Below are 26,620 nucleotides of genomic sequence, written 5' to 3' on the forward strand. Positions count from 1 at the left end.
GACAGAACAATGAAATCATTTTATTTCAATTTTTCAGAATTTACACACGCACGTTAACCTATGTACGGCACATTTATGTCCATTTAACGGTAGAATAGTAGTTGCTAGAGGTGACTGTCGATCTATTGATATAGTAAAAAACAAATACTTCGAAGAAGCTGTCAAAATAGTATTTCTTTTCGATTTTTTGACAAAAACATATTTTTCGTAGATCCGTCCTAATCTTTATAACTTGATATGGCCCATGAAGACAATAATACACTTACGTTTATTGAGGCATATATCTCACAACATGAGAAGAAACAAATAAACTTATCATTAATATTACAACTGTACAATTATTTCAATCTTTATTTCAACATTAAAAAGCAGAGGGATAAACTTGTTTTAACATTGACCATAAATGATGATTATAGTTGAAGACTATATCTATATGATCTGTATGACATTGACTATAAATGATGAATATAGTTGAAGACTATATCTATATGATCTGTATGACATTGATTATAAATGATGACTATAGTTGAAGACTATATCTATATGATCTGTATGATCTAATACCAATGATATAAAGCCATACGGCCATGCTAGACTTATTTGAAATCGGATCCTATGATTTAAAAAAACACCTTCTTGAAAACAAATTGATTTCAAATGTTTGAATTTATTTTGAATCGAGACGTTAACTTTTTATATCCCGTATTTTAATTAATTAATACATTAGGAACCAATACCAATGTTGTTTAAATTATTATTTAGTTTTTTTATTAATTTATGATGAGAACTAAATGCTTAATGTTTAATTGCAGAATATTTTAGTAATATTGGCAACCTCTATTAGATCTCACTGGCTTCTGCAGATTAATACGATTAATATCAAGAAACTATGAAATTTAAATTGAGTTTGAGGCCTGTGTTTGTTGTCGTTGGAGTCGATTAAAGGATGTTACACTGATTGTGCATGTCTTTTGGATGTATTTCATAGTTCAAGCTGAAAGGAATTATAGTTAAAACGACGAATAAGAATTCCTACGTCGAAGGATTTTAGCTGATATTTGATATATTTCTTTTATTTGCATTGAGTTGTATGTAGTCTGCAGTCTTGTGTATGTATTTCGTTGTCCTTGGTGATAATAAGGCTACGCCCATGGTGGGCATTTATCATTTAAATAACTTTAACTTTGCACACTATAAAAGACAATGCTTCGCATAGACACAAATTGAAGATGCGTCTGCGCTTTGGATAAAAACAGTCAACTGTAAGAACATGTTATTACAAATTTTAGTACCCAGTTCATACACAAGAAGCATAACAAATCAAATAATACACATGACCATGAACTTAAAGGTAGAAACAGGAAGTTTTGTCACATTTAGATATCCACACGTTCGTATTCCGTGTTGTTTGTTTGAAGTTCAGTGTACGTGTCCTCTTGTACTCCAGCCGTTGTATTGTGTCGATCGCTCAATTGTTGATAGTGCCTTTCTTGCTCTGAAATAAACAGAATACATGAAGCAATGTTGTTGATTTTAAGAGAACTCTAATTTGATGTGAACACAATCAGTATAATTGTACATATTATAAGGTTTTAAGAAAGTGTTCATGATTGGATTCAAACCCAAAACTTCTTTAGTGCGATTCTGTTTTTTACAGATTTAATTTTATTTTCAAATCTAGAGTTACGAATACAAAGAAAGTTATAAGCCTTGGTTAAATGTAATAAGGGCTAGGTCGCGGTTTTTTAAGATAACACGAGTAATTTGAGTTTTCAGTGGTCATTTGGTCATTCAGCTTCGGACAATCAAACTGATCAGACGTATATTTTTTATAGATATTGCACATGCTTGTATGATATTTTCCAATGTTTCTTAAACATGATCCAGTTGACATGTAGTTTGTTATTTGAAGACGCAATTAACACAATTTTACGATTAATTAACGATTGATAAACATAGGTCATGCTGTTGCATGTAATTGACTGTACTATGCAATGATATTTATAATGTAAGTATAATTGGATATCACAAAAATCAGTATGATTCTCAAACGCTTATTCGAACACAGTTAATGTATTTCAAACAAGTGTTTTAGTAGTTTTGTAGGTCAATGTTATAATATTATCAAGATAAGTGAATGAAGTTGCAATAAAGACACTAAACTAATCAACTCTTAAAATAAGTTTAGTGGTATACCTGCAAATTATCATGGATACACTATTGCTGTTCGCGTTAATTGAGTAAGGTTAACATAAAGAAAAATCAAAGTTTTGCAATTCTTATAAACATGATTTTAAATGTTCAAATTATAAAAATATTAAACACTATATCTCACTTATACCTTCTATTATAAACGGATTAGGGTCACGAATTTGAAGCTGGCTTCCACTTTCAGATTGTTTCTCTTTTAGTTTTCTCCTTTCATGCAAAGAAAATGGAAGTATGCAATTTAGTTACATTCCTTTGAAATAATCATGTACTTTTACTGATCTTGTTTTCTTCAATAATATGGACACAACCTTAAGTTGGCTACAATACAGATTAATTAATATCATAAAAATGCTCTTGAAATGATAATTTACATACAGGTAAATGCTATCTTTAAATGAAGCATATATAAAAAAGGTATCAAACGTATTAAATATCAAACATCTATACTGTTTTCTTAACAGTATATTGAACAGACCTTTGTATGCACAGAACAATTCCAATAATCACAAAGATAATCGTGCTTGCACCACCTACAGCTCCTCCGATTATCCCACCAGCATATAAATTGCCTGTATTCGCAGTTGTGGCTGAAATTATGATGTGTTATTGGAATAAACAAGCAGGCAGTTCTGTTTGAACATCAACATCTTAAAATTCATCTAAATAACTTAAACATTGCAGATATTCAAATGACAATGTTTGACAAACAGTTTTGAATAAAACCAATATCATTCACTTACCATTGTTACAGGTGACCCCTTTGTATCCTTCAATGCATCCATGTAGACATCTACCATAATTGTCACATCTTGTTATGTTTGGTACGGATGCGCATGTCGATGGGCAAACTAAATCGCATTTGTCGGCGTAATAGTTGCGAATACAACCTTGGAGGCACCGACCTGATTTAGCATCACATATTTTGTTGACACAGGTTTCACTACATTGTATTGCACAGTAATTCCCAACGCTGATTAAAGAGTTGTTTACACACTGTGTACATGTTCCATTCTCCTGTAGACATGATGTGCAAGAAGGATGGCATGAATTGTCGCAGTTATGACCCCAGTACTGCTCATCGCAACCTTGAAGACACTTGCCTGTTTTAGCATCACATTCTTTGTTAAAACATGTATCACTGCATTGTCTTGCACATACACTTTCTGTGTTTGGTGAGAACCCGCTTTCACAAATAACACAGAACTGCTCAACCTGACTACATTTTATACAATTCACATCGTAATCTATACATAAATCTGCACAGTCTGCGCCGGTATATCCGTCCTCACAACCATTTAAACACTGGTCTTCTGACACGCACTGTCCATTTCTGCAATTTGTGCTACACTCACAGCATGTACCATTATATGTATAAAACGAGTCATTGAGGCATGATCGGCAGTTCAAGTAGTCAACACAGTATTTTTTGTTACATTTGCAGTATTTGCTTTCGATTTCGAAACCATTAGAACACCCATTGCATGCTTCACTGTTTAATTCACATTGACAGTTTGGTAGACATTTACAAGAAGGTCCGCTATATCCACCGAAACATGATAAACAGTGTGTAGAATTAGTCTGAGAACATGCTTTACAAATGCTATTACATTTGTCATTGCAAGCGGCGGCTGTAAATCCATCCATACAACCATCTGTACAGAGGCCACAGCATTTATCACAATGTGATCCTAAACAATTAGCCGAGCATTGGTGTGTGCAGCCTAAACCAAAAAAACCTTCTTTACACGCTAAACAGTTTTCAATTGAAGAGCAATTATAGCATCGATCCGGACAAAATGAGTTGCAATAAATTCCAAAATAGCCGTCGTTACAAATATCACATATTGCACCTTTGTAGTTGTATTTACAAATGCATATGCCATCGTCTTTGTTACAGATGTTTCCTGTACAACCTAGCCCGCATGGTTTATCACAGGAATCACCATAATGTCCTACAACACAGGTTTCGCACCTTGCACCGGTGAAATTGGATAAACAGTCGCAAGTCCCGTCTCTATTGCACGCTCCATTGATGCAACCATTTGTACATGGAGTGGTGCAGTTGTCGCCGTAATATCCAGGTATACAATTCTCACAGTTGCTTCCGGTAAATTGCGAATGGCATGAACAGTGACCTTCATTGTTGCAAATGTTCTTACAGCCTACGGAACACGATTTTGAACAAAAAGAAGAGAAGTCAAAATAACCAGCCTTACAGGAAATACAATTGGTTGAATTTGTGCATCCACAATTATCGTTGATACAATCATCATTGCAAAGTTCTCCGTATTTTCCTAGTACACACATGTCACATTTATTTCCTTTAAAATGTTCCACACAGTAGCATGAGCCAGTATCATTGCATTTTTCATCAATGCATCCTTTTGAACAAGCCGAATTGCAATGTTGGCTTACATCGTAAAATCCATCAAGGCAATAATCACAATCGGTTTGAGCACACGCGCAGTTTCTGTATTCACAGGCATTTGAACACTCGTTAGATGGTGCGTAAAATCCTGGCTTACATATTAGACAAAAACCGTCCATTTGGTTACAAGACTGACAGTGTTCTGAGCAGAGCCACATGCAGCGGGCCTGATGATATCCATCTTTGCAGCCATCCTTACACGCCTGGTCATAGCCAAAGTAAACCCCGCATATGTCATTCAGGCAGCACTGGCATCGACCAGGACATGAGTCACATTTAGCTGGAAATCAGTTTAAGTTCAACAGAATATTTGATTTTTTTAAACAATGTCCAGTGAGAGAGAGAGTGAGTGAGTGAGTGAGTGAGTGAGTGAGTGAGTGAGTGAGTGAGTGAGTGAGTGAGTGAGTGAGTGAGTGAGTGAGTGAGTGAGTGAGTGAGTGAGTGAGTGAGTGAGTGAGTGAGTGAGTGAGTGAGTGAGTGAGTGAGTGAGTGAGTGAGTGAGTGAGTGAGTGAGTGAGTGAGTGAGTGAGTGAGTGAGTGAGTGAGTGAGTGAGTGAGTGAGTGAGTGAGTGAGTGAGTGAGTGAGTGAGTGAGTGAGTGAGTGAGTGAGTGAGTGAGTGAGTGAGTGAGTGAGTGAGTGAGTGAGTGAGTGAGTGAGTGAGTGAGTGAGTGAGTGAGTGAGTGAGTGAGTGAGTGAATAGATTTAGTGATTAATTGTTAAAGAAATAAGCTACTTAAAGTGCGCATCGATTAAAGGCATTTAAATTTATTACATAATTTCCTAAAAGTGAAATAATGTTATAAATACCTGGCAACAGCAACAGCAAAATAAATGCAATCTGAAATTTTAAAATCAAACAGCTATTTAAAATTTTGTAACGATAAAAATATTTGTATCAGAGATAAAACTACAGATATGAAGTATGTTCTTATCTTTTCGGTTAAACAGTTATATGGCCCTTTTCACATTTAAAGGTAGTTGACCTGCGTTGGACCATTAATGTATTAATAAGGATAATTGAATGTTAAAACAGTATATTTAAGATCATATTTATTTAAAATCATTTGTCGTCTAGGCATTTAAATATCATATATTATATTTTCATTTAAATAATACTTTTAACTGAATTATTTGTAAGTAAACCATTCATGATTGGACAAAACAGCAAATATTATGAACAGACTAATTGCCAAATTGATATAAGGTGTGTTTAAATGTAACTTGTAACAACAACAGTATTGTGAATATATATTATCAAAATGTTAATATTCATTCATAAACTAATACATATATATATATACAATACCTTTAAACATTCCATTATTTTCTACTGTTTGCAGACACATAATAATAAATAAGACACTTAACATCAGTCGATAACCGTCGTACCGCTTTACGCTTGAACTACTGGTTTAACTTCCTCAATGTTTCGAATAACAATGAACGTATTTCAACTTTTAACAGTTTAGCTATTAACATATAAATGCGTTATTTGAGAGGCCATATTCACCCACATAAAACGGCAAGAAGCGTGAGTAAAATTCGTCTATCAATCGCTAAGGTATCTGTTTTGTTATTTTTAATTCTGGCTCCAGCTTAACACATACATTATACTTTTTAATAATCTTACATAGTATGGAATATCCATCATCATAAAATGTGAAGGCATATGTATTTTATACTTCGAAGTCGGACTTTCGCATATCTGGAGATCAGCTGTAGCCCACTATTCACGCGTTCCTCTCGAACAGCCATAATACAAACAGGTTAGGTCATTCTGACTCACGGACAATCAATATCTTACTTACTTACTCACCATGAATGTGATATTATATGTTTATGATACATTCTAATTTAACGACTTTAAAGCGATAATAACATAAGGCATCGCTCAAAAGTGCGAATATTTTAACTTGAATTTTATTAATGACGTCACTTTAAGAGTTATAACACTTGTTATACATCTAATCTATATAATCTCGTTTATAGTGCACTAGACATACACACAATTATATCCAGTTAGACCATAACGTGTATTAAAGATTGCTCAAACATATGTCCTTCGCTCTCGACCACGTTCCATAAATATCGAAACATATGATTCTATCAATATGTTGTATTTAACATGAACCTCACGATGTTTTTTCATGTTGTATAGCGCTATTTCAATGCTGTCATGGCATGGGCCTTCTCAGCGGGATAACATATACAAGTCATTCACATTTTACTCATCAATGTTACTGCCTTTAGTTATGGCTCATATACATTTATATCCTGTATATGCTAAATACATCAATATTTTCACAATTTAACGTTATCAATGTATAATTGATTCAAATTTAGGATTTATAGTATTTATTCCTGTCAAGCCTAAACGAACGCTATTAAAGTGATTATTTGAGTTAAAACCTACCTTCATTAATGACATAAACGTAATAGGGTTTTGCTCTGAACATTGGATGGGGTCAAATTCATTGCCAGCAAAAAATATGGCGCTTATATTATAGAGTTTCAGCCGTAAATTGGCGGGAATCTACTTCCACGAAACATGATGTCATTTTAACCAAAAACGTTGGCGGTGCCAACCGAAATTATGGCAGTACCAACAAATTGAATGGCAGTCTTGTGATCGCCAGAAAAAAATGTTTTAAGAATATAATGACAGCCATCTGAATAAATACGCTACTGACGAAAAGAAAGAATTCGATCAAAGCATTAAGTCTATGAATATGAATATACAGCGGAAGATGCGCAGATTAACAAAATGCGGCCATATATATTTTACGACGAAAAATGGAAACAGAAATGATATAACGGCGCAAAAGCGGTAAGAAAAACAAACGCATTATAACAAAATAATATCAAAGGAAATATTATTCAACATTTAAGATCTTAGAGCAAGCTCAAGTTGAATATAGGTTTACTATATGCTAGCCATTACCGGGTGGAGTAAGGTCTATATAAAGAAATACAAGGAACCCATATAATTTAGTGAATCTACTTTTTGTTGCGTGCGATTTTTAAAAAGAAAACATACTTAACCACCGTATCCATACACACATCATGTACATATCAATAATCTCAACTGGAATCAGAAATAAGATATTGGTCAATTATCCCTTTGCAGATACCATTGCCTACGTTAGCCCACGATGGCAATTACTTGTTGGTTTTGAGTTTTCAAATATATTGTATTTGTTTTTAATAAAAAAAAATCCAGCCTTATCTACATGCTGTGTTAAATATTGTTTGCTGACCATCAAAAGCAGAACACAAACAGCATTAAGCAAATAAATCCAAGCATAACGTCATACAGCCCAAATGTGTTAGAAACATTAATGGAATGATCAATTTGCACCCAAAATTGCCTACGATGAAAATGACATGTTGGTTTTTAATTTTCAAATATGTTTTTTATGGAATAAAACAATCAAATCTTATCTACATGTTGTGTTATATACACAGCACATAAACAACATTAAACAATCCAATCATAACGCCACAAAGCCCAAATGTGTTAGAAACATTAATAGAGTGATCAACTTTCACCAAATATTGCCTGATATACTTATTCACACGTCAATTTTCTTCACGCTCTACACTTTTCTTTGGCGCAAGAGTGTCCGAGGACAAATTATTCAACGTCTACAATTGAATTTACCTTTATTATTACATTATTGCACCTAATAAGTTCGTAAAATTATTTATAAAAACGACTTTTCGTTAAAAAACAAGATGGTTGTTGCGCGTCTGTGTTTTTAATTTCGGATATTGTCTGTTTGTTACCGCCAAACCAAAATATAAGCTGACTTTAGTTCAATGTATAAGGGAAATAACGCTAGTCTTATCACAAGCCTGTTTAGGTTAACATTGTCCACGAAGTTTCCAGAACGTAGACAAAATATGCGTACATACTATCAAATGCACACTTTTATATTATATTATTACAAACATTATTCAAGGTTGACCACAATCCCCAATAAAACCACGTCTAGAGCCTATTTGTTTTTTTTTGGGGGGGGGGGAAGGGGGGGGGGGTGTGGACGCACTGCCTTAAGTAGACCATACTCTTCCCCACTTCTTGGATAATTTAATTAATGCATATCTCGATGGTGATATTACATTCACAAACACTGTCACCAAGCTTCAAGAAGGTAGGATAATAAAATTAACTGTTTGATTTTATTTTGAAAAGAAAATAAGTAACTTCACCCACATGGCTGAACTGAATTTTACACGGTCGAACGTCACTGATTCATTACATAACACCTAAATGTTGCATTTTACACGAACACGATGTTAATAATGTATTGTCTCCTTAATATATTCAAAACCTGATGAAACAGCCCTTTTTGTACAAGTAAAAAGCAAATATCGACATCCAAATAGGACTTATTAATAGGTACGGCACTCTTAACCTGAGAAATTGAATGTGTACCGGACCGTATTGACTCGAGTGTATTAACTAAAAGCCGAGGCATGCGGGTAATGTAATAAGTTCGTACGATGGCGTCAAGGACAACGTTCAATAAATAGCGCGCGATATCAATGAAAACCACTCGGTAGTTATTGAATGTTACGCCCGTTCATCTTGTTACCGTTCCGAAACAGGAGGTAGTGTGTAGATAAACACAAAGTAACCACTCTCAAACATGGTACAAATGACACATAGGTTATAGCAACTATCGACGAATATCTGATTATTTTGGACCAAAAAACCCTGGATATTTGTATAATATTATAATAATATAAATACTAAACTGCATTTCAATATCAATTTTGCAGCAAAACATTTGATATATGTGTTTTTAAATGGCGTAATTGGTGTAATCGATCAGTAACTTCCTTTTTGTTCTCGTTTATTTAGTTAGCGCTAAAAGCTTATTGTAGAAACTCATTTAAATGAGTGTTTTTTACATCAAAGGAGAATAAAAAGCATCAAACTAGTCATATTGAAGAAGAATCTTTATTCAGTTAAATTTCGTACAACATATGTGATTAAATTAGGTCAAAATAAAGCATGATTATAACATTTCAAGAAATACAATGCAAGTCATATATTGTTGCAATAATATATTACTCAACGCGTTGTAAAATGTATGTCATGCGAGTTTGAGTGGGAAGTGATATTTTTGTTCCATTAGACATGTTATCCATTCCATATATTGCATAAGGTAATTAATGAGATTATCTTAAAAAATACCAATAAAAACGATAAAAAACATGTATTTATTTATTCTGCACATGGATCGATAATATTTTTTTATCATTTGTAAATTCATATTACAGATTATTTGAAGCACTTGTTTAGAAACATTAATAGTATATAAAATAAAAAAAAAACATCAGCAAAATCAATTGGAACCCCAAAACAATCCTATACAAATACTAATATATCATCTGCAGTCAAAGTCATGCAAACCAGAAATACATAGGTGTAAACATTCATATCAATGGTCTTCTTTAAGCAAATCCTCTCTATGTACATCACATCTCGTCTATGGCATACCTATAAGCACATATAACACTGGAAGGCTGGATTAAATAAAGCAATTATTTTAACAAAAAGACAACGTTCAACCTATTTAAAATGTTTCAAATTCATTGTTGATTCTACCAATTTCTCTAGCATACTTGAATAGGTATAGTAAACAAGATGATCATGATAAAGTATAATGCGTTCATAAAATATAAAGAAGTTACTACAGCCACTTCATCCACTTTACACAACGAGCGTAAAACCCGAGTGATGAAAGGTGTCAATCGGTTCGGTGCTTTTAGTTTTCTGTAACAAATTGTCAAGCTAACCCCACATACATTGGCGTGCATCGCACGTTTAGCTTACATATTCAACAATGCCTATCGGATAATTTTCTGATATAATAAAACATGGGGTAAAAAGACTTAAAAGCATAAATATATGCAAATATTTACAATGTTATTTACAACACATGCTCAATTTGCCATATTCAATACTAGCATTCTGTAGCGTATGTAATGTCGACTATACATAACATAATTGTAAAGTTTGCAAGTATAACTATGTCTTCAAATATTGTACAGAACAGCTTAACTTGCCATCATATATCTGTCAAATGTTTATTCATGTGTTAATGTCAATGGAGGTCATTTGTCATGGAAGACAACGGCTTCATTTCCTCTTATATTGTATCACGCAGCATTCCCCCTTATGTTGTATTACGCAGCATTCCCTCTTACGTTGTATCACGCAGCGTTTTCAGTTGCGTTCAAGGAATGGAGAACACACTCGTGACAAAAGTAAAACTGCTCCTAAAATTTCAAAATAATATAAAATTGCATTTAAAAGGACGGCATACTCGTACTTTTAAAACATGATTTAACTGTAGTCAGCCTTCAAGACGAGAGCAAATGAGAACATTTAAGTTAGCGACTTAATAAAAAATCAAAACGTGAAGATGTAACTACAACGTAGTTACTATTTCCTGTTCAATTTGACAGTCAGCTTGACATATATAATAACATATGCCTAATTTTAAAAACAAACAATATAAGTACAAATAATATGTGGTTAAAACACAAATATTAGCTTAGACTCAAAATGTATTGTGATTAAAGCTCTTTTTATTATTGAATAACTGTATAGTTTATTCATTGACAATCGTACATGGAGTATTTAATTGCGTCTCTAATTAAGTGTATGTTAGGACTTGAACCTTGTCCTCTTTGACAGGTTCATTGTTGATTTATCTTCCTACTTCCATTGTCCCTGTAAGTTATCCATTGTATCATTGTGTTACAAACCTTTTATCAGGCAGATTAATATAAACAATCATAAAAAATAGACTTATTGCAATGAAACAGTCGTTTTAAATTCACCTTATTTGGAATAGCGAGCGGTCTTCTAGCTTTGATATACTTCACCGCATTGACCACACTGACTTCATTGTCTTCAATCAGTTTTTCGAGTAATATCGAGACAACACATAAAAGGCCGCTCTTTCCAGCACCGTTCCTGTCACAAAGTTGATTAAAATATAATGTTTTCCCTTCTTAAATTCGCAACATGTAGGATGTTTAATTTACAGTATCAATATATACCTATCAAGATTCGATTGTTCATTGTGTAAACCAAACATTGTATGTACAGACAATGCAACAGGATCGGTCCCTTGAGGCGAGATGACTTGGAAGCGTCTTCCACTTCCTTGATAAAGGCAAGTAAGTGTTCTGCCGACTTCGGAAGATTGAGTTTTCTATCCCAGTCCAAGTATTCATAGTGTGGAATTATCACTCCTGTTTTGGTCTTAAATACAACAAAATCATTTTTTCACAGGCAATGTTTGCGCTGTTACATCGTCAATGCATTTCAGGTTGTTGTTGGTGGTGGTGAAGCTATTTTTCAACTTGTTGGTTGTGGTGCCATTGCTGTTGTTGTTGTTTTGTTGTTGTTGTTGATGCTTACATTTATTTTTTGTATTTGTTTTCGGATAAATGTAAGAAGCTTTTTTGAGTTTTTTATTTAATTTTATAAAACAAAAGAAAAAATGACATTTTGCTACTTTTGGTATAATTACATGTATTAAATCTAACCTTTATTTCGTGGTCAAAATGTAGCATTCTTTTTACAAAGTGTATTTCACTTTGACCAGTGGAGGATCGTACGGAAACCATATTTTTCTTTATTGTCTGATTGTCACAAGGAAAGTACATGCCAATCCCCTGTAAAAAACAATATAAGTAGCAGGAAACCAATTGGTCATATCTGAATAGAGTATAGAGTATAATATAACATAAGTTGTAACTCAGTATGAAACGGATAATCTATAATAATTTATCAAAACGAGTGTTTTATGTTGTTTAAGGACTAAATACACAAACGTCGTTAAATCCCATTTTACAACGTGCAACCTATTCATTAATAACGCCATGTTAGAACTAATTTCACTAGGTATATATCAAATATATACGTACATTGACATTAATAACGCCATGTTAGAACTAATTTCACTACTTATATATCAAATATATACGTACATTGACAATTAATAATGGTTTCGTTATAAATGAGCTAAAATTTATAATAAAATAAGATCAAAACATAGTGTTAACTATATTTGAAGGTTAGCGTGGACGAACACAAAAATAACTTTTTAAGATATCTTACAAGTCAAATATTACCTCATGCTTTTCCAAGTGTCCCTCCATACTAATAATACATGAACAGTTTTCTTGAACAGCAAGTGTGATGAAATCGGAAACTGTGTCAGGCAGAGGTGTTTGCGCAACCAAGAAGCGATTTTTAATTTTAAAACTCTGAAAATACAAGTTTTAAATGTCACAAATGATTTTTCCAGCAATTCATCTAAAGCAAACTATCATTTGAATATTTAACATTCACTTACGTTGATGTTTATTGCATTGATGTAATCAGATTCGCCTGGTTTCAAAAACAGATACAGACGTGGTCGATTGGAATCACCTAATGATATAAAATACGAAAAATACAGATCATGTATACACATAAACACAAATGTTCGACATTTCAAGATAAAAAAAAATCAAATGTAACTGGTTTTGAAATTTTAATCGTTTATAACTAATATGGCATCTATTTGATGAGATATGTATTTGTGTAAATCGTTGCATTTGAAACATATGCAACATTTGACGAATTTATGTTCGTTAAAGAAAGAAATGAGCTTTGGCAATCAAAACAATCGAAGTACCTGGTATATCTGCCAGTTTCTTGTTTTTGATTGTCAGAAGCCGATTCCTTCCCATAGCCTGTTGCTCCTTATCTGACTTTTGCTCTTGGTTCAATTGCAGTTTCTGAAGTATAATAAGAATCAGTATTATATTTGAATATTATTATTTTTCCATATAAGCTTGAGTAAAGTATTCACATATTAATTTAAACATTGATTCATTTGAACATTTTATACTTTCAATAGCGATCGTACCTCAAACTGCTTGTGTACCTCCTGTTGGCTGGACATCGTCATATATTCATGGAAGTGGTCTCGTTTTGACAACGACCACTCAATGGTCAATGAATGGACCAAAGCTTGGTGAAGAAACTTGTATTGGCTCTTTAAATATAAATCATATACTCAGTAAAACGTGTTCTTAGGCATAGGGTAACATCCAGATATTGTTAATAGTTCAACAAATTGTTAAAAAGCTTGAAAGACTGCCTTTTGCTACATGGTATTTAACTGAACATGCCGTGGTTTCTTTAAAATAGACGTTAATAGTATATTAAATAAAATGAGATTGGTAATAAGTAAAAGATACATTAATGAATTTAACGAGAAATTAAGGAAAAGTAAGGATTCAGTCTTCTTTCTGCCCATTTGATATATGGCTTTGAGTTCAACTACTATATTTAATTCAGATTTCAAAATTTTCCAAATACAACGGGAACTTCTAAATTTCACATATCTATCCAATGATTAACATACGTCGCCATAAGGTAAATTGCGATTTACTGACATTACTTAAGTGGGCTTAACGAATAATTTACATTGTCAAATAGGAGACGGCGCAATATTGCACGAACGGCGCCGTATTGCGCCAGTCGATTAACTGGAGATGTCATATTGTTCTGAACCAAGAGATTGTGGGTTCGAGGAGCGTATCATAGTTGTCCATGGAACGGACACGATCGTGATTCATATCAGGTAATACCTGTATTCACAATAGAGAAAACGCTTATAACAATATTAACATTGCAAAAATAGTCTTTTACAACATTATATAACAGTTAACATCCCACCAAAGTCTGAATCATGTTGGGTCTATTCTGTCGCATGTTGAGAACACATCCCGGGATATCTATTGCTCCTTCTGCCTCACCCTCGTTAGTCAGAATGTCCAGAGCTATGTAGGTTCCTGTTCTACCAACACCAGCACTGAAGTCAAACAGATGTTAATATCTGTCTATTGAATTTTCCCTGAAGAGAGACTCAAACAAGCATGTAATATTAATTATGTTAATCTAATTTTGATTTACAAGTAGCGTCAGTTCCAATGCGTTTTTTTCCATGCTTTTTGATATTTTTCGAGAGTGTCCCAATAAATCGTTGCATGTATTTTTATGTTTATATCTGGCATAAAATACATTGAAGCTAACACTATTTCATCAGCAATTTACCTGGAAAGCCGTTTAACTCAAAGAAATGATAACAGTCTGAAATTTTCAGCTTAAACGTTTAACCATGTATGCCAAACTATGCAAAGGATTTAGTGACTGTTTTAAATGACTTTTTGTAAAAAAATAACGTTGAGGAAACACGAAAAAAAACTTGACTCATGTTGAAAAACTGTTTCAAAAAATATTATGCACTGTTAGCGTGTGTGATTCCATAACACGTATTTATATAGATTTATTGCGTTTGAAATTGTTTCATGAGGCTGAGTTCTTATTTAGTCAATGAGTCAATGTTTCTACTTATGTACTTCAGAGACGGATTTATTCCACTATGCTATGCATTAGCCAATGCAATTAACTACTTAGATACACCGTAGTTACCAGAAAGGCCCGTCTTAAAACAGCCGATTTCATACATTTTCCTGTAAGCTAAACCATTAATCCTAATACATATTAATTTAACACATATTTAATTGTGTAATACAAAACCATGTAACAGCTCTTTTAAGAACAAACCATGCAAAACGAATAATCACTACTCGCATTAACCAGTCGCAATGGAAATGATACGGCTTTCATAAATATGATTACCTTGTGATGGTAAGGGATCGCTTCTATATAGTGTAAATCTAAACGAAGATTGTTTTCGAATCGTTTATTATCATGCATATTTGGTTTAGGAGTCGTAAGCTTTTTAATTATTTCCTACAAGTTAGGGATTGTACGCTTAAATAAATGTATCTGGAACACAGTTTCACATCTAACCTGCAATGCACAATTACTGGTCCGTTAAAGGTACTCGGCAAGGCGTTCACCCTATGTCTTAACTCTATCAATGATGTAACATTATCAGGGACGTCTTTTGCTGGCCAGCTTGTGAACTGAAGATGATGAAGACTTCTTTCTTCGGAGTTCTGTTTCCATGTTTAAAAAAGAAAGAAAAGTGCCAAGTAGTAGTTCATGTAGATAACTATTTTATATGTGTTATGGTTATGGTCTTCAATTCTTAAGACGTTGAATAATTGGTTTGGAGACTTTTTAATATCTTATTTTTATTCTAGCTGATACAAATGGATGTACCCGATCTATACTATATTAAATAAAATATTGTTGTGATATTTGCTTGTCGTACGAATCACTAGACATTTACAAGCTTCTTCAGTTTTATATTAAACCATCAATATGTACAATCATATTGCTCTTCCGTTGGTACAGGAATATCTATATAAAAATGAACGCAACATGTTCGGAAATCCCCTGATAATATAAAACCGACGCATGGGTTTGGTCAATTGATGTTTTATTAGGGAAAAATGAAATGGATTTTTTCATTGTTGTAGTTGGGTAATCCCAAAGACAAATTGTAAATGAAAAGTACAAAAATAAATCTTGAATACTTTAAAATGAACTCCATAAGTTTGGGAAAACACCTGGTCAGTGCTCGGACTTCAATAATCGTTCAGTGACATAATCTTGTCATACACCGAAATGCTTAAACATTTACTCTTCAAAAAAGCTTGTTTATAGTCCCATCAGAAATATCTAATTGAAATGTACCTTAGAAAGCGTAAATTGTCTCCAAATGAAATCTGCGTACAATTTGTCCACCTTGCACACAACTTCGATATCGCCGTATGGTATACGTTGATTATGATGAGGCCAATATTGCTCGCATTTGGTGCTCTGCAAAGAAACAAATATGTGACTAAAATTCAGGACCATCTAGTTAATGAACTTAAAGGCGAAGGCAGTATCTTTCTGTGGTTCTTCAAACGACCATAGTGGAATGACCAAACTCATAATCTTGCATCTCTTTATAACATTTATTAACGTATACATGTACTTATAACCTAAAAGTTGATGTTGCTTTGTAATCCAGTTCAGACTGTTTAAAAAAATTAAAGTATCAACAAAACCATACCATACTTTATAAGAAGTCTATTTTAATTAATATGTAATATTCAAAGTTCCACCCACATCAAACTTAATCATGGAAGATAATCTACCTTTCATTAAAAGATCACATTACCTCACCCTCTACCAAATTGGTCAACATGACAATCTTCTCCACTTCCTGTTGCCAAACCATTCGCCAGAATTGACCGAAATCACCAAGCTGCTTAGCCATTGGACCTTAGAATTGTATTATTGATTCTTAAACATGTATATAATCAGCAAATATTCAATACCGCAAGCAATTAGGTTTTATATCAATTTAGTTAATTATTCACAAAGTTGGTCGTTAACGTTGTGATATAATTGTTTTCATATTGCATTATAATACATGAAATTATGTGTTAGAAATACGTGAAACTTACCCAAGGTAGAAATGTATGCATTTCGTCTTCTAAATCCCTGAGAAAGAGAATCTAAACTGTGTTAGTTATAAGAACCTTAATTTATTAAAAGTGTTTATTCGCGTTTTTCCAATTATTCATAAAATCCTGGCTTAAATAGTTCTACAAATGCAAATCATCCATCCTATAGCATATACAATATTAAGTTGGTCTGTAATGCCTAAGCCAGAGTGTTATATGACAGAACAGAACATAACAAAAACATGTATTTGAACTTGACCATTTTCAGTTCATCTTCAGACAAAAAATATACAAGCCACGTTAAATTATTAAAAATAAAATGTTGATTAATTATACTTCCTTAAACACATAAAAAGAAATTTATTGGTGAGAATATATATATTTTATGTTACACGAAAATATAATTATATAATTGATCTATCGTAATGAGTGAAAGGTTTGTCACTAATACGGAGCTTTAAATTACCGCAGTTTAAAGTAGGTGCAATGGTAATAATAATATTAATTTATTAAATGCATTTAATGACTATATAGGACTGATTCTAGTGTACAAATTAATGTTAAAGTATTGGCCACAACGACGCGTTTGTAATGTCTTTTACACAGAGATACGATATGTATTTGTTATCTAGAACAAGAGGCCTATTTCAATAAGGAATTGTAGCCATAACCGCACTAATATCTAATGTGCTCAACAAGAGTCACGTCTTATCAACATTACAATTACATTCTACGTATGTTTACAATATATAATACCTAATACATGTTGGGACACTACCTTGGAACGGTCTATAAACACGAGTTAATTATTGAGCGTTGGTGTTTTACTCAATTGTATTGCAAACATAACGATATACAGTATATATTTGTTGATTTCGGTGTAAGATTGTATTTTCTATCACAAGTGTCATGGCAAAATTACTGTCAAGAGTTGAGAAGACAAACAGTTAAAGAAACTTTTATTTATCATTTATTTATTATATTATTATTTTTCGGCAACATTTTCTCATTCAGAAATGACGTTTTTAGTTTAGATCAAGGGGATTTTAAAAATAGTTCTTTAAGTTGATATGTTCCCTCCTAATCCCCAAATTATTATGTTCACTGTTCTTATTTCTCTGGTGAAACACAACCTTTCATCAGAAAGCATGAAAGAAGTTATGATATAACGTTTAATTTTAATAACAAATATCATTTTCATTCATGAAATGGGCTCCTGTGTTACTGACAATAGACTTATATAAAGGATAGATACAATCATTTTGCCTCTTAAGAAACAACATACGTCTATATAGCTTGCATTAATGTAGTCTGTTTCTCCGCCGCGTACTAAAACTCTCGTATCATCATCTGAAATGAAACAAGCAAAACATCAATTCCTGCAAGGAATACAAAAAATATGAACAGGGTACAACAATGCATTGGAATCCACAGGCACCAGCGTATATTTTTAACGCTATATAGCAATGAATGACAACTAAATTAAAAATAAATTGTAAGTGGCCTTACACGGGTAGATTCTTCGATACCTATTTTTGTGCATGTTTAACTTTGTTTGTGAAACTTCAAAGGATTTCACAAGACCGTATGGAATTTTCTGCAATAGATAAATCGAATTAAACATATTAAAAGACTAGTTCATTATGTTAACATTTCAACGCAAAGTATGTGCACGTTACCCTCGAGTTAATGCCATCAGCAATTATGATGATGTATAATAAGGCGGCGAAAGGTACCTGAAATTCTTCTTCTAGATCCTTTAAAGAAATATTTTGTACATGTTCTGGAAGATCGGAAACATTCAGTTTGCTAACTTCTCTAGCGTTGTTATAATAAACACCACATCTTTCAACAAATAGTTTTGCAGTTTCATTTGCGAAAATATCATCTTCGTCTGCAAAATCATTAAATGGAGATAACATCAGGTTGATTTTAGGGAAACAAAACTTATAGAGCATTACATTGAGTTGATATGAACAGATATTTCTCTGTAATAGATTAAGTTTGAATGTTAATGTGCACTTTAAACACGTATCCTCTCTTTATATATACTCAGTCATATCGTTAGTTGGAATTAACATTAGTTTTATGAAATGACACATTTCTCTGGCATTTCGTTAGTTTAAATTAACACGAGCTTTATAAAAACACATATTCGTCTGGCATATGGTTGGTTTGATTAAGCACAAACACCGTATACACAGAGTAAACGTTTTAAAAAACACCTGTACCAAGTTCAAGATTGTCTTCTGTCAAATAAGGTGTATTTTTCCTATCAGAACTACCCGTAAGTAGACTTTCGTAATCGGGGTTTTCTATGATGATGACAGAGTGAAAATTGTCAGTATCCGCATTAGCGTTCCCTGCTCGCGCAGCTCCTAAAATACGAAAACAAGATTGTTCCCCTATTGTGTGTCTCTATTGAATTATCATTATGTGTTTGTTTGTACAGTGGCTCATTATTTGATTGATAATCGTTCATAAAAGATGGGTCAATTTTCGTATAGATAAAGTAATTTAGCGTGTGGTGTGCACGTCTACCCAATGCGTATAATCGCTAATAATTTACTTAATTCAAACGTACTGTACCAAATCCTAACATCTTTAGTGCAAACATTATACGTTATAAAACGCAAAAAGAACATAACTAATTGTACAGAGGGTTCATACGTACTTCCTTTTTTCACTGTTGCGTACAGGGCGGAAAGGTTCTCGGTTTCTTTTTTGGATAGTTTTCTTCTTCTGAAAATAAATAAGGTACCCTTTACAATTTCAGGTTAACTGTTAGCAATATAACCTATGAATTAAAAATGCAGTAGCTTAAGTGAGACGTATATATTTAGTTTATTACCTTCTCCGAAGCAAACAAAGTCCAACAACCACAATGACAGCAAGAGCTACTACTCCTCCGCCAATTCCTCCACCAAGAGCTTCAATTGACGATGGATGTTGTTCCACTACTGCTTCAACTGCGGACATTTCAAGAGCAAGATGAAATCAAAATGAAAATACTGTATAGAACAACTAGCAAACCAGGACGACTTTGTTCAGGAGTAATTTCAAACACGAATTGCACTAAAAAATAATTCTGCTTTAGTAACAGAAAATGTTATTTCATTCAATTCATTCTAAAATGAATACTAATGTTGAAATAGTATACTGAGTCCTGTATAACCTTGATGACAAAATCTTCCCCGGTAACCTGTTTGGCAACCGTATAAACACATTCCTGACTCTTCAAAACAAAGTGTGCTATTGTTCTTTGGTGAACAATGGTCATCACACTTGTTTTCATATTTCTTTCCAAACGTATTTGTTATGCATCCATATTTACAATTTCCATCAATGCCACACATGGAATATTTACAGGTAGTGCTGCATTCTAGTCTACATTTAGGTCCATACTTAGTATTATTTATGCATTGTGTGCACGATCCATCTGCTTGACTGCAAGATAAACATTCTTGGGCACATTTGTTGTCACAGGTTTGATTCCAGTATCCATTTGTGCAGCCTTGAATACAATTTCCCGAAGACGAATTGCATTTATTATTTACGCATTGTGAGTTGCAAGCTTCACATTTTCCTTTTATATTTGGATAATATCCTCTCTTGCAAATGATGCAATTAATTGTATGAAAAAGCTTGGTACATGAAACACAATTTTCAAGATGGCACAAGCAACATTCACCATCATTTGGATAAAAGGAGGTGTTCGTGCATGAGTTGCAGTTTACTGAATTATCGCAAATATCTGTTCTACATGTACACAGTTGCTGCCTGTTTGAAAACCCAGGTTTGCATTCGGAACATACGTCGTGTTGTTTACAAGAATGACATGACTCCGGGCAAGACATGTTACAGTGTTCTCCGAAATACCCACGTCTGCATGATAAACACGACCCATACTCTTTTTTGCAACTATTTCCTTCGCACCCATCAGGACAAGGTATTTTACAGGATACCCCAAAGTATCCGTCATTGCACATTAAACAATGGGACTCATTTTCGCATGTCTTGCACCATTGAGGGCATGTTTGCTCACACATGTCTCCATAGTGTTTATTGTCACATGTGTCACATTTATCTCCTGTCCAACCAGATCTACATGTGCATGATCCGTCTGTTTCTGAACACATATCAGAGCATCCTGTAGAACATTTCTGTGTACAGTCGTTACCGAAATAACCCGCGACACACTGGTCACACGTCTCTCCGATATAATAGGCATTACAATCACATGCAGCATTCGTTGACACACAATTACCGTGAACGCAGTTTCCTGTACATCTATACTGACATATATTTCCAAACCGTCCATCCGTACATGACGTGCACTTTGTAGAATTGACACACGTTATACAGTAATTGGGACATTTTTCACATAGTTCTTGTTGTTGAAAATAACCGTCAATACACCCATGACACTGTGAATTAAGAGAACACTTACATCCCGTGTTTTGACATTTCTTGCATGCACCATTTTTAAGGTAATATCCGGGTCTGCATCCAATACAACCGGACTGCTTATTGCATTCCAAACAGTTATATCCACAAGAATGCTGACAATTGGCACCATAATATCCGGTATTACATTCTGTGCAACCGTGCCATTTCTGACACGTTTTACAATGACTACTACACTCAGATTCACACTTGTAACCATAAAAGCCAGTTTTACACTCTTGACAGCTATGTCCTCTGTCGCCGTTACATATGGCACAATTAGTATATCGGCATTTGTTATCACACTTATCACCCCAATATCCATCTAGGCAGCCATAATTGCAGTAATATCCGACTCTACATTTGTTGGACCGTCCGGTTTTGCAGCAACCGCAGTTCTGACACTCAATTAGAATTCCTATGCGACATACAAAACATTTTTTTCACTCCACAAGTAAATTAAATTGTTTGGACTGATGCCGTATCATGGGACTTTGGAGAACATATTCTGATACCGATGGTATCATTAATGTACGTGCATTAAGCCTTCACGAAAGAACACTGAAATGCTCAAGCCTACGCAATCCCTTTTTAAAAATATAAAAAAACCAGAGTATTAGAGCGATAGTCTTTGGTAAACGTATTACAACTTTACTCATATGACGTTGTACCTACCTGGAGATTTATATCAAGTACCTTTACTTGTAGTATAACAAGTAAATATGTGGAATCTCATATGACTGACAAAAGTAATTACATATATACTATTTTAGTTTGTTGAGTCGTTTGTCCATTATGACGGTTATTATAGCATACTGGCACACAATAAAATCACCTTTTATATTATTTTTGCACTATACTTTCATTTATATGGTTATGACCAATATCTATAAAACAAAATCACGTTAGTTTAATTAATAAATGAACTTCCAAAAACTTCCAAAGCCACTATAGGAAAATTGAGTTATTTTTTTACTCTTGATGCGTATAAGCCTTTACCATAATTTTGAAACAACCAGTATGTTTATAGATGACTTTGTAGTTATTATTAAATTTTTCACAATATTCCGGAAACTATTATGTCAAATAACGGTTAACAATCCAGAATTGCAGAACATTACGTATATCAATGTAATTTAAATCGCCAAACATAAAACCGTGTAGATTCATTTTTTAATAAAGGGGTGTAAATGCATTTTATTTGTTTTTTGACAGGAGAATAAGCATTCGATGAGCTTTTATTACAGCAAAATAAACAGATATTCAATATTCATTCAATAAAGCTGAATAAACAAGCATGTACTATGCATTTATTTCAGCGGAAAAATAAGTACTCAATATGCAGTTATGACAACAAGATAAATGAGTACTCAATATGTATTTAGTTTAGCTTTATAAATATGCATTCAATATGCATTAATTACAGCAGAATTAATGAGTGCTTAATATGCATTTATTTCAGCAGAATAAATGAGAACTCAATATGCATTTATAACAACAAAATAAATGAGTACTCAATATGCATTTAGTTCAGCGCAATAAATATGCATTCAATATGGGTTTTTTCCAGCAGAATAAATGAGTACTCAATATGCATTTATAACAAAAAAAAATTGTTGTTGTTAATTTACATTTAATTTTTTAGTGCACAGTATACACATTCATAACTCTATTGTGGAGTATGGCTATTGGGGCCTATTGTTCTATAACTTTATTGTAAAGTTCGGCTATTGGGGCCTATTGTTCTATAACTCTATTGTAGAGTTCGGCTATTGGGGCCTATTTTTCTATAACTCTATTGTAGAGTTCGGCTATTGGGGCCTATTGTTCTAGAACTCTATTGCAGAGTTCGGCTATTGGGGCAAATTGTTCTATAACTCTATTGTAGAGTTCGGCTATTGGGGCCTATTGGTATATAACTCTATTGTATTGTTCGGCCATTGGGGCCTATTTTTCTATAACTCTATTGTGGAGTTCGGCTATTGGGGCCTATTATTCTATAACTCTATTGTGGAGTATGGCTATTGGGGCCTATTGTTATATAACTCTATTGTGGAGTATGGCTATTGGGGCCTATTGTTATATAACTCTATTGCAGAGTTCGGCTATTGGGGCCAATTGTTATATAACTCTATTGTAGAGTTCGGCTATTGGGGCCTATTGTTGTTTTACTCTGTGGTGGAGTACAGCTATTCGGGGCCTTGTGTTATTTTACTCTATTGTGGAGTACGGCTATTAGAGCCTATTGTTTTATAACTGTATTGTAAAACGACTTTTGGGGTCGTTTGTTGTTTTCCTCTATTGGGCAGTTTTGCTATTGGGACACATTGTTATTATAAATTACTCTATTGTTAAGTGACCTTTTGGAGCATATTGGTATATTACTCTATTGTAGACTGCGGCTATGGGAGCCTTTGGTTATATTTCTCTTTTGTGGAATGTGTGTATTTGCCGATAGTTGTTTAACTTCTGTGGAGTAGAGCTTTTTGGGCCGTTTTGTTGTATTACTCTTTGGTGGGGTACAGCTATTGACACCTAATTTTAGATTTTCTTTTGGGGCCGATTAGTGTTTTCCTGTTTTGTTGAGTAAAGCTATTGGGGTATTACTCTATTGCTAAGTACGGCTATAAGGACCTATTGTGATATTGCTCTATTGTGGTGTTTGGCTATTAAGATCAATTGTTGCTTTTCACTCTATTGTCTAGTCCGGCTATTGGAACGTATTGTTGCATTATTCTATTACAGAGTACGGCTATTTGACCCTATCACGGTATTGCTCTATTAATGAGTATGTAATTTCGAGCCCATTTTTGTTTAGTCTATTGTGTATTTAAGTCTTTTGGAGGCTGATTGTAGTACAACTCTAAATTGTAGAGTTCGGCCCTGGAGCCTATTGCTGTTTGACTCTGTGGCTGAATACGGCTATTGGGGTCCATAGTGGTATTACTCTATTGTAGATTAGGCTATTGGAGCCTGCTGTTGTATTACTCTTTTTCAGAGTACCGCTACAGGATTCAGTTACGGTATTCCGCTATTCTAGAGTATGGCTTTTGGGAACCTATTGTTGTATTATTTTTATTTATTTTTTGCATTACTCTATTGTGGAGTTCGACTTTTGGGGCCGATTTTGTAATAACCTATTGCAACCTATTCTTGTAATACTCTTATATAAATGTGGAGTATGGCTATTTAGGCCAATTTGTTGTATTTCTGATGTAGAGAGCAGCTGTTCCGAGTCTATTGTTGACTAGCCTATTGTAAAGTACAGCTGTAGGCGCCTATTGTTTTGTTGCTTTATAGTAGAGTACAGCTGTTGAAGTCGGTTGTGTTATTACTCTATTCATTGTAAAAGTGCAGCTATCGGGAGCCTGTTGTTGTATTGCTCTGTTGTATTGTATTGCTCTATTGTGAGGTACAGCTATTGGGAGCCTGTTGTTGTGTTGCTCTAATGTGAGGTACAGCTATTGGGAGCCTGTTGTTGTGTTGCTCTATTGTAAGGTACAGCTATTGGGAGCCTGTTGTTGTGTTGCTCTATTGTAAGGTACAGCTATTGGGAGCCTGTTGTTGTGTTGCTCTATTGTAAGGTACAGCTATTGGGAGCCTGTTGTTGTATTGCTCTATTGTAAGGTACAGCTATTGGGAGCCTGTTGTTGTATTGCTCTATTGTGAGGTACAGCTATTGGGAGCCTGTTGTTGTATTGCTCTATTGTAAGGTACAGCTATTGGGAGCCTGTTGTTGTATTGCTCTATTGTGAGGTACAGCTATTGGGAGCCTGTTGTTGTATTACTCTATTGTAAGGTACAGCTATTGGGAGCCTGTTGTTGTATTGCTCTATTGTGAGGTACAGCTATTGGGAGCCTGTTGTTGTATTGCTCTGTTGTGAGGTACAGCTATTGGGAGCCTGTTGTTGTATTACTCTATTGTAAGGTACAGCTATTGGGAGCCTGTTGTTGTATTGCTCTATTGTGAGGTACAGCTATTGGGAGCCTGTTGTTGTATTGCTCTATTGTAAGGTACAGCTATTGGGAGCCTGTTGTTGTATTGCTCTGTTGTGAGGTACAGCTATTGGGAGCCTGTTGTTGTATTACTCTATTGTAAGGTACAGCTATTGGGAGCCTGTTGTTGTATTGCTCTATTGTGAGGTACAGCTATTGGGAGCCTGTTGTTGTGTTGCTCTATTGTAAGGTACAGCTATTGGGAGCCTGTTGTTGTATTACTCTATTGTAAGGTACAGCTATTGGGAGCCTGTTGTTGTGTTGCTCTAATGTGAGGTACAGCTATTGGGAGCCTGTTGTTGTGATGCTCTGTTGTGAGGTACAGCTGTTGGGAGCCTGTTGTTGTATTACTCTATTGTAAGGTACAGCTATTGGGAGCCTGTTGTTGTGTTGCTCTATTGTGAGGTACAGCTATTGGGAGCCTGTTGTTGTGTTGCTCTGTTGTGAGGTACAGCTGTTGGGAGCCTGTTGTTGTGTTGCTCTATTGTGAGGTACAGCTATTGGGAGCCTGTTGTTGTGTTGCTCTGTTGTGAGGTACAGCTGTTGGGAGCCTGTTGTTGTATTGCTCTATTGTGAGGTACAGCTGTTGGGAGCCTGTTGTTGAATCGCTCTATTGTGAGGTACGGCTATTGGGAGCCTGTTGTTATGCTGCTCTGTAGTAGAGTACAGCTGTTGGAGCCTAATGTTGTTTTACTCTGTTGTAGAGTGCTACAGTTGGGGCCTGTTGTTGTATTACTCTATTGTGAGGTACAGCTGTTGGGAGCCTGTTGTTGTATTACTCTATCGTAAGGTACAGCTATTGGGAGCCTATTGTTGTATTGCTCTGTAGTACAGTACAGCTGTTGGGGCCTATTGTTGTATTACTTTTTGGTAAAGTGCAGCTGTAGGAGCCTTTGTTGTATAACTCTATTGAAAAGTACAACTGATTCAGCCTGTTGTGGTATTCCTGTGGTTAGAGTCCAACTGTTGAAGCCTTTTGTTGTATTCCTCTGTTGAAGAGTACAGTTGTTAGAGTATATTGCTGATTTACTCTATTTAGGAGTACAGCTGTTGGAGCCTATTGTTTTTTTCCTCTGTTGGAGCGCATT

General features: G+C 34.3%; 2 protein-coding genes and 1 long non-coding RNA gene across 3 annotated transcripts; all 3 read right to left on the reverse strand.

Annotated features, from left to right (window-relative positions):
• Positions 1-354: 354 nt before the first annotated feature.
• Positions 355-6,057, reverse strand: LOC128205790 (multiple epidermal growth factor-like domains protein 10). Its single transcript, XM_052907751.1, has 6 exons — positions 5,947-6,057; positions 5,448-5,478; positions 2,952-4,919; positions 2,687-2,798; positions 2,342-2,418; positions 355-1,495 (listed from the first exon to the last, which is right to left on the reverse strand). Exons 1-6 carry the CDS (start codon positions 5,959-5,961, stop codon positions 1,377-1,379), a joined length of 2,322 nt encoding a protein of 773 aa, XP_052763711.1. The 5' UTR covers positions 5,962-6,057; the 3' UTR covers positions 355-1,376.
• Positions 6,058-10,849: 4,792 nt separating this feature from the next.
• On the reverse strand, positions 10,850-18,633 carry LOC128204615 (receptor-type tyrosine-protein phosphatase S-like). The gene is made up of 13 exons (XM_052906017.1): positions 18,600-18,633; positions 18,376-18,440; positions 17,091-17,127; positions 16,802-16,905; positions 16,330-16,455; positions 15,538-15,686; positions 14,398-14,533; positions 13,583-13,711; positions 13,349-13,451; positions 13,025-13,101; positions 12,801-12,935; positions 12,213-12,341; positions 10,850-10,931 (listed from the first exon to the last, which is right to left on the reverse strand). The coding sequence occupies exons 1-13, from the start codon at positions 18,631-18,633 to the stop codon at positions 10,866-10,868; spliced, it is 1,290 nt and encodes a 429-aa protein (XP_052761977.1). The 3' UTR covers positions 10,850-10,865.
• A 220-nt stretch (positions 18,634-18,853) lies between these two features.
• LOC128205806 (uncharacterized) lies at positions 18,854-20,061 on the reverse strand. Its single transcript, XR_008256333.1, has 4 exons — positions 19,942-20,061; positions 19,765-19,832; positions 19,322-19,468; positions 18,854-18,984 (listed from the first exon to the last, which is right to left on the reverse strand). It is a non-coding gene; the product is annotated as an uncharacterized LOC128205806 (long non-coding RNA).
• Positions 20,062-26,620: the final 6,559 nt, after the last annotated feature.

Source organism: Mya arenaria, chromosome 10 (genome assembly GCF_026914265.1).
Source record: "Mya arenaria isolate MELC-2E11 chromosome 10, ASM2691426v1".
NCBI classification, from domain to species: domain Eukaryota; kingdom Metazoa; phylum Mollusca; class Bivalvia; order Myida; family Myidae; genus Mya; species Mya arenaria.

Excerpts from the sequence above, each read along its gene's own strand:
- LOC128205790 (XM_052907751.1), bottom strand. Across the intron at positions 2,799-2,951 it reads AGGGGTCACCTGTAACAATG|CCACAACTGCGAATACAGGC; the intron begins GTAAGTGAATGA and ends TCATAATTTCAG. Across the intron at positions 1,496-2,341 it reads TAATCCGTTTATAATAGAAG|AGCAAGAAAGGCACTATCAA; the intron begins GTATAAGTGAGA and ends TGTTTATTTCAG.
- LOC128204615 (XM_052906017.1), bottom strand. The coding sequence starts at position 18,633 with ATGCACAAAAATAGGTATCGAAGAATCTACCCGT. Across the intron at positions 16,456-16,801 it reads CCAATTTGGTAGAGGGTGAG|AGCACCAAATGCGAGCAATA; the intron begins GTAATGTGATCT and ends GTTTCTTTGCAG. Across the intron at positions 15,687-16,329 it reads GACAATTTACGCTTTCTAAG|AACTCCGAAGAAAGAAGTCT; the intron begins GTACATTTCAAT and ends ACATGGAAACAG.